The 18,586-nt window shown below is 29.4% G+C and overlaps 1 protein-coding gene across 2 annotated transcripts in view; it reads left to right on the top strand.

Annotated features, from left to right (window-relative positions):
- vir (VIR_N domain-containing protein) overlaps positions 1-18,586 on the top strand; it is a 104,733-nt gene that overhangs the window by 53,554 nt on the left and 32,593 nt on the right. For both annotated transcript variants that reach the window (XM_076514376.1, XM_076514375.1), the window contains exons 20-28: positions 185-382; positions 2,911-2,993; positions 3,391-3,537; positions 3,926-4,021; positions 4,558-4,630; positions 5,393-5,529; positions 8,095-8,203; positions 12,157-12,247; positions 15,517-15,702. In XM_076514376.1, the coding sequence (XP_076370491.1) occupies positions 185-382; positions 2,911-2,993; positions 3,391-3,537; positions 3,926-4,021; positions 4,558-4,630; positions 5,393-5,529; positions 8,095-8,203; positions 12,157-12,247; positions 15,517-15,702 (1,120 nt within the window). The remainder of the gene's footprint in view (positions 1-184; positions 383-2,910; positions 2,994-3,390; positions 3,538-3,925; positions 4,022-4,557; positions 4,631-5,392; positions 5,530-8,094; positions 8,204-12,156; positions 12,248-15,516; positions 15,703-18,586) is intronic.

Below are 18,586 nucleotides of genomic sequence, written 5' to 3'. Positions count from 1 at the left end.
TAACTGGGTTTTGTATTACTTCACTATAATATGGAAAATTTTCTTAATTCTTGTAACTATTAGTGTTGTATAACAGATTTTAAATTGATAACTGTACTTATACTTAAGCGACTTATGTTGCTGTTTAATTTGTGCAGCACTTCAATGCATCATTTATTGTTTTTGTAATATAATTTTTTTATAGAACCAACCCCAAAGTTGCATGAGCTGGCTTCCTGGATGGCCCCTACCAGAAAGCTTCCTGGATATGGTTATGAAGTTGTGGGACAACTGATGGGATATATTAAGAAATATGTGGATGAGGCAAGTTCTCTACCACCAGAATGCATAACAACATTACGTATTCTACAGCATTTGGCCATAGCACCATCAAAAGAACAAGGTATTTGTAAGTTTTAATTGTGTTGAACTGACTGTATGATTCTAGTAAATTATACCGTTATATAATGCTGTGTATGACTTGTGTACATTTTCTATACGAAATAAATGGTAGAATTGCCACTGACACCACAAGTGCCATATTGATAATATAAAATACAAAAAAATATTGAATATTTGCATGCATCAAAATTTGTCAATAGAGAGTGTAAAATATTTTTTATAATATACTTTTAATTTCTTATCATTCAAATATTTATTTTACTGACACTACAGCTTTTAATGCAGTAAGTATATCTTCACAAAGTTTTATAAGCTTTCAGTAAACTTAAAAGTCTGTTATGCAAAAAAAAATCAAATTATTTAATAAGGTATGTCTACAAAACATATTTATATCTATTTATGAAGCCTTTACTGAATCAGTTCAAATGCAAGATTATTTTTATCTTAAGAACAAAAATATTTTTCATTTTTTAAAGTTTGAAAATCTCATTTACCACATCTAAAACATCCTAAATTAATACAGGAAGTTTTTGTCAGTAAAATTTTTCATTTTTTTAGTTACTTTTTCTACCCTAACTGTTAGCTTGGTCAATTTTACTGACCTCATAACCATTATGCAACAAAAATGTGAAATAAATTTAAGTTACCATTCTTTCTTCCTAGAATGATTGCTTATCATAACAGGGAATTACACACTATTTATTTTACAGTCACAGCTAATGGAGTTTTCATTTAGTTTTACTGCTTGACCATCATGCTTAAACCTTCTCAGAGTATGGCAAATAGTTCACTTATTACCTTGGACAGCTGAGTATATAAATAACCAAACATACACATTTCAGTCACATAATTTCTCTAGCCACTGAACACAAGATGTAGCATACTTTTGTTTATTTCTTATCTGCCCTAACAAGGTTTTAAGTTTTACAATTTAATTACTTTTCAAGCAAAAAATAAAAAAATTGTACCTTTGTCTGAATTTTTATTTTCCAGCTTTGTTTTATGATCATATCTGTAATGTACATTAGACATCATGTCAGTCTCTAGTCCTAACATTTTGTAACAACAGTGTGATTTTAGAATACAAAATACTGTAATAATAATAAAGTAGAATGTATTAAAACTAATATTTATTTTAACTAAGATAGATGTAGGTTAAATAATATGCATACTTGAACAAATAGTGTTACAAAGCTGCAAAACACATAAAAAGACTATTAAACTGTTCAGGAATTATCTCAATAGTTTCAAGCACCATTACATTTAATAAATTGAAATTTTTAATTTTTTACTGGCTAAAAACAATCCAGGAACAAATGTAAGAGGAATTATTTACATATTCTTTTAAAACAGGATTTATTTGTAAGGGTATGGCATGTGACTTAGTTTATTTCTTATATATCTATAAAATAAAAGCTTTGTCACTACAAATTGACAGCTTGTCTCTGACAAAATAAAGTGTCAAATTTCATGGAAAGTTAGAAAGTCATTTAGAAGTAGAGAGAAATTTAAAATGAGGAATTGGGAGTGAAGAAGTTCCTTTTGAAATTAAGAAATTTAAATTTATATGACATTAAGATTTGAATTATAATTTATTTATTGATGCCACTTCTGTTGGTATGTATCAATAGTGGATTAGTTTAATCACATTTTGAATGTAACTGTAAAAATGTTTGTGACATGCAGTTTGACCTTCCCTCATCCAGAAGGTTAAAATAAACATCAGAATGCCTGATTAGGATAATAAAGTAATATACTTTCCTCATTTTTGCCCAATTATCCCAAATAGTCTAGAAATAATTAAGAATATAAACCAGTAATGCAGTTAAAAAGTGGAAATAAACATATGCTATGTATCAATGATTTAGTTTGAGTTACTGAAGCTATATTAATTTTAGCCAAAAGAAATTATTCTCAGATCCTTTTTGCTCCCATGTTTTACTATGTACTGTTTGCAGAAAGAAGATACATATAAGTTTAATAATGTTATAAAATCTCATTATAATAATTTGCTGTACAAACAAATAATAAAACAAATAATTTAGTTGACAATACAAATTTGTTATTGTCATTTTCTCGAAAGTAATTATAATTGGAATGTGATGTATTTGATCAGCCTTCTTTCAATCAACATTTGGTGATTTTGTCATTTGAGCTACAAATTTATTGATTAGAATAATATTTTCTATTTGTTTTTTAAGATTGTTCTGTAGAGTGAAAATTGTCATTTTGATGTGCTTTTATTCTAGCTTTTTAAAACCTAGAGTACAGTTCGTATTATAAGAATATGAACTTTGTTTCATAGGAACATGAAACAAGTAACTTCTGATTATTATATATTGTAGTTAAACAATCAAGAAATAAATAGGGAAAAATGAACCTGTCAATTAATAATTTACTTTAAAGATTAACTTGCACATTTGTTATTTTGTATGTTACAACTGAGATTTTTTTCCATTTACTCTGTATAACGGGAGCACAAAAATAAGTGTATCTTGTTTTTTTTTTTTTTTCATGTTTGAATCAAAGGAGAACAAGAACTTCGGTATAAGTATGTTATCATTCAAATCTTTTCTAATGATGGGATGTCTGTCTTCTTAAGTATATTACAGGTATGATATCACCAAGTTTACAAAGTATTCAACTTTTGTTTACAGATTGCTATCTGTAATTTATTTAAAAAAATTAATCTAAATTTTGCAATTATTCCTCTTTTACCCTAGCACAGTATATGTAATTTCTGTTCAGGGTACATAATGAAAGAGAAAAGTTTTGTCAAATTTATTTGATTGTACATTCTTGTGTACCTTCATAGTCACAAGAAAGTTGTAAGGCTTTATAAAATTTGATTAAATTGTATGAATAGCATACAAAAGAATACATGTACCTAAATTTTTCCATTGTCACATACAGTAAATAAAAGTAGCCAATTTTTACATTAATTAGCTATTACAGTAAAATAACCAGTATTGTCTTCTTCGATTATCTAAACACTATTTTTAATTGCAGAAAATATGCAATGTGTTTTTGAAACCTTCGCACCAATCTACAGCTTTAGTTGGCCACCAGGGATCCATGGTTGTGGCAATTATTAAGCCAGTGGTTTATATCCTCCATTCAATGTTGAGTTACCTGATTTCATGTCAAGGACCTGATGTAAGCTTAAATGTGATCATGTTATACATATTCATAGTGATAAGTGATATAAACAGTTATGTAAATATTCTATTGGTTGAAGAAAGTAACAAAGCATGCTTTAAAAAGACTGTCTAATCTTTTAGTTATTGTATTAAAATTTGTTTATAATATAAAAAATCATCAAAACATAAAAACATTCTCCTTAAAAATTGATATGTTTGGGATTTGGAAAGAGATCAAAATGCTCACCATATTACTATTTTTTTCACTTCTCTTTATTTTATAATTGTATTTTTTGTTTGTTTTGTGTTAAGTTTAATTTTATGTCAATGTATAAAAATGATTTTTAAGTTGTATATATACATTTTGTACACTTTATTAATGAATAAATCTGTTTTTAACTTAGTTTAAGGACTTAACTGCCCTACCTGTATTGTTACCTGTTCACACACTGATGAGCTTTGTTCCTGTTTCTTCATTTTCTTACCCATTGGCTCAAAAGGTAATAATGAAATTTGTGTGTTAAAAGATATAAAAAGGTCAAGAAATCTTAAAACTTTCAAATATATATATTTAGAAAACATATTAAAACACTTTGTACAGACAATTTTTCTTTTAAAACTTTTTGTTCTAAATTATAAAAACAAAATCATTTTTAAACAACACAAATTGCAAAATTGTTATAGTTTGTAAAATACTGTTAAATCATTACAATTGTAAGATAATACAGACTTCGTAATTAGTATTTATTATTTTCATGTGTATCTATAAGTATTAATTTCAGCTTCCATTTCAAAATTTTATGACAATATATGCTGCAATCAAGAACAACAGTAATGAAATTTATCAGTTCAGTATCAAAATATTCAACATTTGTAATATGCATTTTTTTAACTTGTAAATTTAAACATAGTTTACAGTTTTACAAAATTAAGTTTTAATGTTTTATATAAAAATAAATGTTTAAGAACGTCAATTTTAAGATTCTTTGTGTTATAATTTTGAAAATTAGTATCAACATTATTTTTTTTTTTGTAGGTTCAAACAAAAATGATTGAAATTCTCCTGGCGTACACACAACCAAGTCTAGGCTCTGAAGAATCTGAAGAAGGTAAGTTTAGTGTAGTGAGAAAATAAAAGTTTATCAGAGTTGTGACAATACCATGATTTTTACAGTGCATGTTACAAGAATATAAAGTTCTATAAAAAATATGGAATTTATTGTCCATATTGGTAAACATATATAAAATTAAGCAGCAGGATTTTCCAAACTATTGGATATTCTTACAATAAATAAGTATTTAGTATCTGATTTAAACTTTATTATCAAAAATGATTTGAAGAAACTGTTTTTCCAATATAGCTAATAATAGTAATTGTCAATATGAAAGCTTATACTGTTAAATTTTGTGGTCTTTTCTTGGTATATAAAGTAACAGTTTCTTTCATGACCTAAAAGCTACATTTTAGTTAAGTGTTGCTTTAAATAACCAGAACCTGGACTGAAAGAATGAAACTAAACATAATTGAGTTAAGCTATAGGTATTAAATGAAAGAACAGGATTTCATTCTCAAGCTCACATAAGTGATTTAATATTCTGAATAACATGACTGATGTTTAAACCAAAAAATATAAAGAAATAGTTGTGGACTAAAAGCATATATATATATATATATATGTGTGTCTGTGTATGCTTGTATTTGAACAACTAATTTAATTCTAATAATTGTGAAATACTTAACACTTTTATTGATAATGAGTTTTAAGTGTATTGTTATCAAAACTATAAATAACTTTGTACACAAAACATATTATTGTTTTATGTATGAGATTTTTGAGTATCTTTCACTTCACTACTGTTTTACTTTATAGCCCTGAATAAAAGTCTTTGGACACAGATGATTAAGGAACTAATGGCCTATACTTTAAAGTCCCCAAGCAATTATGTTTCTGGACTTATTATGCTGTCAGAACTTCTTCCACTACCTCTTCCTCTTCAAACAAAAGAGGTAAAACTATTGCTTATGATCGACTTTACATTAGAAACAAAGCTTTGAGTCTTGGTTTACTTTGCTAACTTGCTTCACAAACAAGTTAAAACTTAACTTCAGACAAACTAGGCTAAAGCCCTTTTATTAAACCAGTATCACAAAAATGAATGTCCTTGTGGTTGAATATATTCATTTGGATGTTGTTTTATTTTATATAAAATTGTGAAATATTGCACATCCTGTGTGATGCTAGAGTTGTAGTTAATGATTAGTAACCCAAGGGTCATGGGTTTAAATCCCCATCACTCCAAACATGCTTTCCCTTTCAGCTATGGAGTATCATAATGTGGCAGTCAATCCCACTATTCTTTGGTAAAAGAGTAGCCCAAGAGTTGGCAGTGGGAAATGATGACTAGCTGCTTTCCCTCTCATCTTACACTGCTAAATTAGGGACGGTTAGCCCTGATGTAGCTTTTCACGAAATTCAAAACAAACCAAACTAATTATTATTTTTGTAAAAAAAAATATTGCTTTTGCAGTTTGATTTAATGAATTAGTGATGCTCTGAATTACATTTAATTTTAATCAGATCTCCCAGTAAGTTTATTTAAAAGGTAGTTTTACTGTGGGTTTGAAAAGAGTTCCAACAGCTTTAGTTATTTGAATTTTTTATTTTAATCTACTGGTTACTGTAAGCAATCTGACGTAATATTATACTAATTTTTACGTTTAAGTTATGCAGAATTTTTTTATGATTTAATAATATAACAACAGCTTATATCATTCTTATTATTATTAAAACTTGTATATTTTTTATATTGTAGTAGAATACTTATGGAATGACTGTATGTAAACGTTTGTCGTTATAAATAGATTTTTCTAAACTGTTTATTCTGAATGTTATGTGGGCTCATAATTTTGTTGGTTACAGAGTTATGAAAGAAATATGAATTATACAAGAAAATTTAAACAAAAATAACATCATTATTAGATTTAATTTCTTTAATTATTATTGTTATGTGGTGTCTTGTGCATTTTGCTTAGAAAATTAGTGATCTCATCCAATTCTTGGTTGGCTCTCTACAGTGAGCATTGGAAATGTAAAACCATAAAATTACTCAAAATGTAATGCACTATTGAATGGTATAAAAAAAGCTGATAATTTGAGGATGAAGTAGTTCCTTTGGTCTACTTAGAATAAAATATTTCTGTGTAATGATAAATATGTTAATTTATGCAATTAAAAGAGCAATGTGTGTCATACAGTCCATATGTATATGGTAGCTCACTTAGAAATCCAATATTACTATTAACTGATTGTAGAGTGCTACTTTGATATTTATACAAGTGCAAAAATGAATGGCATTTAGTGTACATTGTCCTGCACAAATGCAAAACTACGATGTCTGTAACATTAATTTTAAAGACAATTACTTCAGTAAAATGAACAAACATGCAAGGAAACACATTAAGTTATTCTCTACCTTTCTTTGGTTTATGATTAATTCAATACCATTACATCTCTGTACAAATTCCAACAGGCACCTAAAAATCGACAGTTAGGCTTAAAGGTTTGGTATGCTTTGCACACAACACATAAGTTTACATGCTATATAATGTATGTCAATTAGCTTTAATTATCACTACCAAACTTCTTTAATTTTCAATGCTGTACAGCTAACACATTGTATATAAGAAAATAATTACAGGTTTCAGATAATATACTAATGCAATTTATACAAACATACACACACAAAATTTAAATAATCAACAATAAATGTGACAGCAGTTATTTTCTACACTTCTTGATACAATAATTTTAAACTTCACTCTTTTGTGAATATTATATCTTTCCTACTGTCTCAATACAGGTGCCTAAAAAATTAACAATTGGGCCTGAAGTTTAAATATGCCTTGTATGTGAAGAACAAATTTACCCAGTAGAGAAATACAATATTGCACCACTTATGTTAATGGGTCCAGTGCTTTGTTAATACTTTAGGGAGAGTAGAAAGAAGCTGATACCATTATGGAAGGGGAAAAATGAAGGATGTTGATTTATCCATGTCTTGATACCATAATTTAAAAAATATTCTAGTTTATAATGTCACTATATCAAGAGTCTAATCAAGAAAATATCTCTAAATCTTACTTGTATATGAGAGTTATCCACAAAGACAGGTGGATATATACATATAGTATAAACATATTGTTTAGTAATTCCAATATATTATAATACTTTAAATCTAAATACAAGAACTCCATTTTCTGTTCAAAATGTATTTGTTTCATTTGTATCCATCTATATGATAAAGCAACAGTATTATTTAATGGATTTATTTATTTTAAACAGGAGGTCATGGATTCAGTCCTGTACGTAGTCATATTTTTCATTTTATTTTTGCCAGACATTGTTTCAGTAGTTAAATAATTTTATTACATACATCATACATGAAGCATGACTATATCCTTTAGTATCTTTATTATTAATATAATTCAACAGTTATAGTCAGTTGCAGTTTTAATTAAATGTTGATTGCTCTGCTGTAAACTAATAAACATATTTTTCCTCTCAACATGAAGCCTCTAAATCAAGAAGAAGTGACTCGAGCAGTCAATAACAGAAAATTGTGGAGTGCCCATCTTCATGCTCTTAGTGATCATGTTCAAGAAATAATAACTTCCTTGGCTGGTTAGTTGTAGATGATTTAATCGTCTCTCACATTAACTTTATCAAATTGTAAATTAAAGTTTTATTTTTAACAAATTTTGCAACATTTCAAAAATCACTAACTGATGTTGTTTTGACTATTTCATTATGAGCTCCATCAGTTTTACCAATCACATGACCTCTTTGTACTTGTATAAAATCTTTATAGATTTGATACTACTAATTTTTAATATAATGTGTACATCTTCACAAAATTTGGCAGGCTTTCAGTAAACATTATAAGCCTTTCTCTTACAAAAACATTTTTAGTGAAGTAATTTTAATAAACTGAAAAAAATTGTCCTTTAATATATAGAGTATTTGTTTTGAATAATCTGTGTACAAAGTTATTTTTCATGTTAAGATTAGAAATATTTTTCTTCATCTCAGAAATACTAAATTTCATTTGTGTAAAACTTCCTAAATACATTTCAGATGTTTGTTTTCAGTAAAATATTATATTTTACCTGTTATTTTCTCTACTCTAACTCTTTACAGCCTTGGTTAATTTGACTGACCCCATAACTACAAAAAAAAAATTGAAATAAATCTAAATAACTCTCTTTTCTTCTCTAGAATGATTTCAAATTGTAACCTACAAAATTCTTATTTGTACATTTTAGTTACTTTTTACAATAATAAATAAAGATTAAACATTAAAAACAAGAAATACTTACCCAAGTATTCTTTTTCCTTGTTCTCGATTGTTGATGATGCTTAACCCTACTGTTTTGCACTAATGCACTAAATAATTTTCATTTAATTAAATAAAGAACATAGAATAATAATGTACAAAAAGTAAACAATTCTAATAACTGTCACAGTTTTTTCTGGCTTTCTAATTATGCAACAAGAAGTGTTACAAAATCGTACAAGCTAGTTGTTATCTTTCTTCTGTGAATAAATCTTTTTTTTTGCACTAACAGTGAAATTAACAATTTTCTATTCAGAAAGTAATGTTATACAATATGGTGTGTGATAGATAAAGACCTTGTCTTCTTATTGGTTATAGATAATATAGAATTAAATGTAAGAGAGAACTATTAACAAATCCTGACAGAAAGGATGTGGCAGGTGGTTGTGGCAAGAGAGGTTTGATTTTCTATTTGATGGCTCTATAACAAAACAAAATTGAAGGCCATAAAAATCGTGGTTTGTCTGGGCAAGGATGATTTTACATGAATAATTTTCCTTGAATTTCGTACTTATTGGAGGGATTGTCGATATGATAGAAAAGGGGAGGTACCGAGAGAAAATGTATCACACTAGTCATTTTAATTTGTTAAACACCATTTCACCCTTTCCAACCAAGATTTCAAAGGTACAGGTTGTGTCTTTAGTCTGCTCAATATTTCTTACTTTCTTTAGACCTAAATGCAGCTGAGTTACTAAATTTGACAAATTCCAGTGGAATTCTATAGTATCAAGATAGTAATTTATGATTTTTTGGCTATCTGAATATATATATATAACCTTAAAAAAAATTCAGTTCTTATTGACCAGGTGTGACATTTTAAAAGCAGCAACAGAGTACAAAGGTCATAGCTAGAAGAGATCATTATTTACTGTTCTACATTTACAAAAATTAAGTTTAGTAACTTATCCCTAAATAGTAATAATCTGTATATGTATATAATACTTGAAATGTGTCTGAACATTACAAAACACTAGTCTACTAAAACACAGCCAAGAAAGGGTCACTTTTTAAAGACTGAAGCCTGGTTCCATGTAAATGGATATGGTACATGAGCGCACGTGTGCTTCGTCAATGCAAGTTCTGTAATGCTGGCAAGGCAGGCATGAGCAGAAGGTCAGTATAATAAATGTATATAAATATATTACATTATGCAACTTACACTGTTTAGACTAAATATTTGTATTTTTATGTTATAACCTGTAGTCCTTCTAGAATGAAAACAAGCATGATTTGTATCTGTTTTTTTTTTTTATGATGGTTAAAAACCCACTCAAGTTGACAGACCCCACACAGTCAGGGTAGAAAAAATAGTAAATATAAAGTCTTACTGAAAATAAATGTTTGAAATGTATTTATTAGATTTTAAAAATTACAAAAATAATATTTGAGATTTTAGGGATGAAGAATATTTTCTTAATTATAACACGAAAATCATTTTGCACTCAGAGTTGTAAAAAAAGTTGATTCAGTATTTTCACAAGTTAATATTTAATAGAAATACTTCATTAAAACAGCTAATTTTTTTCATGCAAAAATTTGCAATCTTTATGTGTATAAATATGTAAGTTGTGCAAATGTGTATACTTTTCAAACAGTTTACTCTTTGCTTCTGTGGTAATAAACCATTATTGTGGACAATTTTGGAGATGGTACTTTTCACTTGCAATATATTCATCCAGATTTTAGAGTTCTTGATCATTCACTACACCATCAAGGAACTGTTGGAAAGGATAAGAAGAAATTACAAATGCCATCATTTTATTGTTACCACTTGTCATATGGGCAAATTAATTTGGGTAACATTTCATACTTGGGATAGGATCACTATCAAGTGATCTTAGAAATTGATTGCTAAAATTACAAATGATAAGGATTTCACACCATTTTTTGTTTCCTGTACAAAGTTTTATCTCTGTCTTTGGTTTGTTTCAAGTTTTTTCTCATGGGAATTACATCAGTGAACTTAGCTGAATTTTTAGAGGATTTTATTACATGGTTAGAAAGCAAGAAAAATTATTGTAGTTATAGAACATTGTCTGCTTTATATGTATTATTTTGTGTTCTTAGGTGTATTATTTATTTAAATAAAATTTTAGTGCAGCGGTACTATTAATAATTTTCTGCAGATTCTTTTTCTTTGTCATTTTGATCATTTTCTGTGATCTGCTTTAAAAATATAGGGGGGATAGCTTACATTACCAATATGTTCCATGTTTGTGCTATGTTTTGTAACCAAAAGGTCTTGCATATAATTATAACATGGCTCCTCCATAGATTATTCCACTGCATATGTACTATGCATTATAGTTATCACTGTCTTCATCATGCCAATGTTAAGACAACAATTTGCCAGGTAAAGATGAAATAGAATCAGTCATATTTACAAAGTTGCATGGAGCTATTATAGCTACATGTTATAATGGGAACAGACACAATATCTTGGAGATGTAAATTCCTTGAACTTAAAGAGAATACCTTTACTCTGAAAATTGAAACTTTTCAAGTTTAGGCAGGATCTTGGCTGGTTTAGTGTAGGCTACAATAGGGTTATTTACTAACTTAATGAATATGATGGTTAACTATTTATTGTTCATGACTAGCAAACCAGAATAGATAAACCCCTTTACCAAAGTGAAACAGTAGATTTTTCACAGGGTACAGGGCAACTGAAAACGTTCATATTTTGTGCCCCAGACATGCTCAGAATTGTTCTTGGAGCACCTGTTTTTCAAATTTTTTGGGGGTGTGGGAAGGACTCCCAAAAAAACTCAGCTAGATTTAGTCATGCTAAGCTATTGTAACTCAGTATGTTTGATTTCAGTTTTTTTTATGTTTGACTGTGGACATTCGAGGGTCTCAGAAGTAAAGATATTACAACGTCTGCCAAGTTTGGTGTGTGAAATGCAGGTGACTGTTGCCAAACAAAAAGTAAATGTTGCGAGTCTGTGATCTTTTTTATGTTATACTTCTTTTTTTTCATGAGAAACCATAAGTCACATATTGTAGGGTCTGGTTTTCTAACTTACAGTGTGCTAACTGTAACGGTTTAAATTAGAATGATATTTGTCACATTTTAGATTAATCATGCAGCTTTTCATGGTTTTGATATCCATGTGATGGTAATGACATTGAATTAAAACATTTTTCTTCTTCTTGGTTTCTTGTCACTTATAACAAGTAAACTCCCTGCTTCTATTTTTTTTTTTTTGAAAGTCTTAAAATGTTAATTTTTTTTCAGCCACTAGTTGTCAACCTCTACAACAGCTAATACGGCGTATCTGTGTCCAGTTGTGTGATCTTGCTGCTCCCTCTGCTATTGTTGTTGTTAAGTAAGAATGATTTTATATTTTTAATTCTCATTAGTTATTCATCTTCAGTTACAAAGTCACTAAATAATGATAGCTAACCTGATATAATGATGTAGAAAGTGCACAGACTTGTAATATGCTTAACCTATAATTAACACTTTACTGACATATTCATTTTGCTTGGTTGTAGATTTTTGTACTTCATATATATATATATATATTTCTTAAGAATAGTGCTTATTCAAAGTCCATGATAAAAATGAAATTTTTGAAGCCTCATTGAAACTTTCATGACTCTATTTGACACTCCATATATATTCAAATCATACCAAAACCATGACAAAGTATAAAAAATAGATGATGGACATGTGTGTCGTGTGACACTCCCTCATAAAATAAATTTAACTGCTGTGGTAATAATGCTTATAGAACAATAATTTTATTAGAATGAGTATATACTACATGCCTATAAATATTATATTTGATATTATTGTGCATTATTAAAATGACAGTAAGTAAAAGAAAAAACCAATAGCTACTTGTATGGTTATTCCTGAAGCATCACTGAATATCTTAACATTACTAGATCTGCTAAATTGTAACAGATGTGAACTAACAATTTATAATACATGGTGTTAACTGGTTGTACAGATGTGACAAAGAATTTACTTCTACGTGTTGTTTGTGTGCTTTTTTTGTTTGTTTGAACTTTTTTTTATACTGTTTTAATATTCAGTCGTCCTTACATAATGTGTATTTCTGTTTTTGATAGATTCTTTTCATGTTGACTATTTTAAAAATTGTTTTCCTGTAAGTAAACATAACTGGGAATATGTTTGATTTCAGTTAATATTTTTAAAACTTGTAATGAATTGTTACATGTTTTAAGTATGAGTCAATTAACTATGATTACAACCTACTTCTTTTGCAAGTAGGTATACAACTCTCATGAAAGTTCTTTACAAAAATGAAACTAGTCAATGAAATGATTTTAAATCTGACTTTAATGGTCCAAAGATTATGTAGTTTTAAAAAAATGATATATTCACTTTTGATTTTGTTTACTACTTAAAATTAATCGTTTGTTATTTAATGTAGTTATTTGCACTCAGGTTCTGAGTAGTTCACATGCAATGTGATTTTCATTTTGAGTATCAAAATAGTATTTCTTATCTTGCAGTTTTCATATTTTATTTGTCTAATCTCTAGAACCTCCATAATGAATGTCAAAAGTTTTTAAGATAAATGTTTATATTTTGTTTTCCATTTTCTCTGTTATATCATTAACTCCAGATACCATCATTAACATACAATACAATGAAATATTTAAAATTAAGAAGTGAGTATAAACACATTCGTAGAATAGTTCTGTAACTTTATTTTGTCACATGCATAATTTTACATCTTAATCTTTTCAACTGTAGTTTACTTTTAATTTTCCATTTCAATTCGCTGTCTTTTAATCATTATGCAAACACTCCCAAAATGTTCTCCCGGTGCTCCGTTGTTGTTATAAGGCAACTTTTATGCACAAATTCGAATCACCTATGCTTTCACATGTGAGTGACACCATCTTGCTAAGTCATTTTGACAAGCCAAAACTACAAGTTAAAAGTATAAAAATTGTAAGCATTTCAAATATGCATTTTAAAACACAAATAATACATAATTAATTAAGACATAAATGTAAAACCATAAATTCAATCTCACTGTTTAGCTAGCTAGTACATACAAGGCAAGAAACACTTGCCAAGTGCTACATATTCTTCAAGAAAACAATGAACTAAGTTTGTTTGTTTTTTACTATTTGATACTACAAATCCATACACAGATAGAGGTTTTTTCATAATATAACTGGTGAGTGTGGAATCATTCTCTGTCTATTGTTTACAAATATGTCATTCAACTTCAAAGTGTCTCTTGGCAATGCAGCTTTGTAAGTGGGTTTGGCTTACCTTAAACTTAGAAATGTTAGAATGTTATTTCACATGGGGAGAAATTCTTGGAAGATCTTCCCCAAGTAATGCGAGACAGCTGGAATTGTACTTTGAGTGTATATGTCAACAGTGTATTATTAGTTACACAAAGTGTCATGTGCAAGGCCTCTTTAACTTGAGAATTTTAACCAGTGGATGATGTGACAGCAAGCAGTTTTAATTGTTTTAAATGGGTGTTTTTAAAATATAGAAAAAACTCAGATAATATAAAACCTTAAATTGTAGCATACTTAATAACAGTAATAATGGTTGATAAGAAAATGGCTTAATTTAAGTTTGAGTCAACTCAATAAAATCTCATGACATGATCAGAAAGGGGCTTAAAAATCACTTGTGAACAATGGGTTAAAACGTTTGTCTTTATATATTTCATAGCAAGTATTACTTGCGTTATGGACAGCTGTGACCAAGTGGTTTTGATGTATATTTTAGTAATGTTTCTTTTGGATGAAGTAATAAAAATATATGAACTATTAACCTGAATTGCGAATTTTGCTCTACAATTGTAATTTTTATATGAGAAGCAGAAATATTTAAACTTCCTACTTGTGCAGATAATATATCAGTGTGAGAAACAAGGCTTCAAATGTTTCCCACTTAATCAGTGAAAACATTATATTGTTTGAAGCTAGTTGTGTCAAAAACTGTAAAATTCAACTTGCTGCAATTTATATCTTTCAAGCTTTAAATCTAACATGATCATAAATGAGTGGTCTTAAAGCTGGGATTATTTTTTTTAGCTATCTATTTCCTGTAGGGTTTCCTTCATTCATTATAGCTTTGATCACATGTATTTAAAGAGTTTTTAAGTACATCACATTGTTGCTATGTAAAAGCATTATATTAATTTTACCCCTTCCCCTCTGCACTGTAAGTGGGATAGCACATTACATCATTAGACTGTGAATGTGCTATTGCTAATAAGCAGTTGTGAAATTAGGTTTCAGGTGAATATTTAAAAGTGTTTTGCATACTGGCATGGTATACAGTTATTTTCACACAGTGGTTGTTATTCCATTGTAGATTTTAAATTTCTCAAAAACCAAAAATAACCCAATTTAGTTTCAAAAATGCTCAATGGTTACCATACTATATGCTTTAATTGTGTTTGAGATACTATTTTGTTTATAAGCTATTAACTTCTAAGAATACTATTGTAGAAATGGCTGGTATAATACTACTTAGCTGGAAAGTGTTATTGGTGATGAACGAAGTTTCTTACAACAGCTTTTTGAAACACTGTTTTTTATATCATAAATGTTTTAAAAAAATAACATTTCTTTTCTAACTTAGATCAGTTCTTGATGATCTGATAGCTAAGATGGAAAGTCAGAATTCGCCTGCTGATGTAAAAACAGAATCAGTGGCTGTTGAAATATCTCCGTGTAATTCAGCCACTGCTAGAATTTTAAATCTTGTTGCTTACCTGGTATCTCAAGCTTCTTTCAAAATCTGTCTCATCAGTATTCTAGGAGGAAGGTAAGTCAAATAATAAAATCTTAAATTGACTTACTAACACCTACCATTCTATAAGTGTAACACTATCCATCCTTTGAAGTAAGAGCTTAAATGCATGGTGTTGAAATAAGCTATAATCCCAGAAGCTTGATAATCTAAATGCATTCATTCAAGGTGAATTATCCTTTGGAGATTAACTGGTATATTAACCTCCAGAAAAGGAAAAATACATCTTCTAAAAGAGTTCCAGTCACTGAGTCTTTTCATTTGTAATGTATTGTGATGTAGTTTTAAAATAATACATATCATAATTTATGTATCAAGTATTGCATGAGTTTTTTTAAGTGTTTAAAAAATGCTATGTAACTTTTTCAAAAGCCATACTTTTTTGCTGTGAAACTAATGTATCATTGTTAATAAGATTCTTTTCACTTTTAATACTTAAACTTTGAGGAAAATTAAATTTGAGGAAGAATTAAGTTATCAATTGACACTTAAAAAGTGTTTTGCATTACAACAGTTACATCTAACTAAAGTTGATGTAAATATAAAACGATTTTATAAGTGTACAAATTGCTTGTGGTCTGTGGTATCATTTTACATATTTGGTCACCTTGCCACTTGCCATTCTAATTACTTATAATTATATAGGTTAAAACTCCAAATTCTGTTCTTTGCAATTCTTTAAAGCTGTGATTTGTAAGTGCAGGTGGCATATAAAGCTGAACCCTTCAAGGAGATTTTATTTATTCAGGATTTTTCAGCATGAAATTCTCCTATTTAACATTTAGAATGGTTGGAAAGGTGCAATATTTAAGCATCTTGAAGAAAGGATATGTGTAGCATTGGACCTTAATGGGAAAGTTAAATGTGGATCCAGCAGGGCAAAGAACAAGTCACTCCATGATTTCCTATCAGTTTCATGTCAGACTTATCAAATAAAGTTGTATAGCTCTTCATTGGAAGTAAATTGTAAATAAAATTGGGGTTTTACAACTTAAGTACGATTGTTTCTTGAAACTGTAGACAAGACAATTTTCATAGGTTTAGGTCTATAATAGTGACAAGAGCCTTCCTTGTAATCAAAAGTCCTTCAAAAATATACAGACAAATAAAAGAATCACTCTTAAAGGTGGTATTAGTGGAATTTGATATATAAAAAATAAGAACTTCACATCTCTTTGGATGAAGTGCATCTCTTCTTTTGTGTCTTTAAAAATCTGAGCAATTTGTGATCATCATGCCAGTGTTACAACACTTCAAACACAAAAAAATGTTCAGAGCAAGCTACTGAAGTTTTTTTTTTAGGTTATTTATATTGTTTGATGTTTTCACAGTTAGAGTTATAATTGAATCTTTTGATATGATACCTACCTCTGCTTACAAGATTAGTTATTCTTGTCCAGTGCTGCCCCCTGTATGCAAACTTTTTCTTTACACATCCCAAAAGACTTCTACTCTTCCCCTCTATTGGAACCAAATAATTTCAAAATTTCTGTCATGTAAATAATTATGCATGACTTCTTTATCAATAGGTGTGTGAAATACTCACATAATGCATATGACTCCCTCTGTATGTCTTTACCGAACTGTTAAAGTTTGGCAGTGCTTGTGCTCAGATGTGCTCTTTTATCTGTTTCAAGTTTCACATTCAGCTTTGTTATGCTTGCAAATTGGTTTTCATTTAAATTACTACCAAGTTTATTCAGACTGTTTCTTCTCTCTAATTTAATCCCAGTTTATTACAGTTGCATTATCATTTAGATATTTGGCTTCCCTTTTTGATTAGGAATCCCAAACTTTGTGTTACCACTTCAAGTATCACACCGATGACTAACTATTCCACAAGCCTCTGAGGTGAGATTTATTGGTATTTACTTGCAGGGAGATTGAACGTTATTCAGGTCTTTCTCTGAACCTTAACACACTTTCTTCCAAATGTGTTAAGTCTGTTCAGGATGATGAGGACTTGAATTGCCTATTTCCATCTCCTGATTTTGCCATGCCTTCCTATGCTTCTCCTGTAGATTCACTTAGGCCTACCCTATTTCATGTGAATCATGTCCTTCCTTACTACATGAACAATCTTCACATCTGTACTAGCCTTCCATTCTCCCTAATATTTTGGTACATGCCTCATAATTAAATGATGGGATTAGCATAAAATTGTTTAGTTCTGTTTTATCTGTTTGGGGGCTGATCTCTAAATATCCTGTAAGCCTAACCCATGCCCAATTTTCCCACCTTTGTCTTACCCTCACAACTGTTTACGGTATCTCTCTACCATCCATCTCCTCTCTGAAGCTTTCAACCTAACTTATGAGGAGTTTTTTGAGGATATTCCGTAACTTCATTTCTGCACATTGGCTCATTTTTGTCTTCAGCTCTGGCTTTGCACTCGTGGTTTCTCTGTTGATGGGACCTTCAAAGTTTTGATGTGACCTCAGCTCATGTCCTTTTACCAACATCTTCAGGATGTATGTATGATTTTATATTTTACATTGTTATGTATTTGATGTGATCCCTGAGTCCTTAGAGTCATGAGTTTTTTTCAGTACAACAACAGTCTACCCTTTTCAATCTTGTTGCCTGTTTGTCTCCATCAGAGCCCAATCTGGCACCTGTTATGGTTTTCCATCCTTCACATTCTCAGTTCTTACCTGTCCCTCTCTTTTGAGATACCTCATCTTGTTTTCTTCTTAAACAGGCTTATGAAGGACCAAAATGGACATTCATTTCTACACATCCCTGTCTCAACATGATGTCACTCATATCTTGTGTTCATCCATCAAATGGTGTTTTACCAGTTCTACATCCTACCACTTGGGCTTGCTTCTGCTCCTTACATTTTCTTGGGTGATCAGAGCTTTTGCTCACCATCTTCATGCTCTGTACCTACAATTTC

The sequence above is a fragment of the Tachypleus tridentatus genome, chromosome 7 (genome assembly GCF_004210375.1).
Source record: "Tachypleus tridentatus isolate NWPU-2018 chromosome 7, ASM421037v1, whole genome shotgun sequence".
NCBI classification, from domain to species: domain Eukaryota; kingdom Metazoa; phylum Arthropoda; class Merostomata; order Xiphosura; family Limulidae; genus Tachypleus; species Tachypleus tridentatus.
The sequence above is the reverse complement of the archived record's forward strand: the minus strand, read 5'-3'. Positions and strand labels throughout refer to the sequence as shown.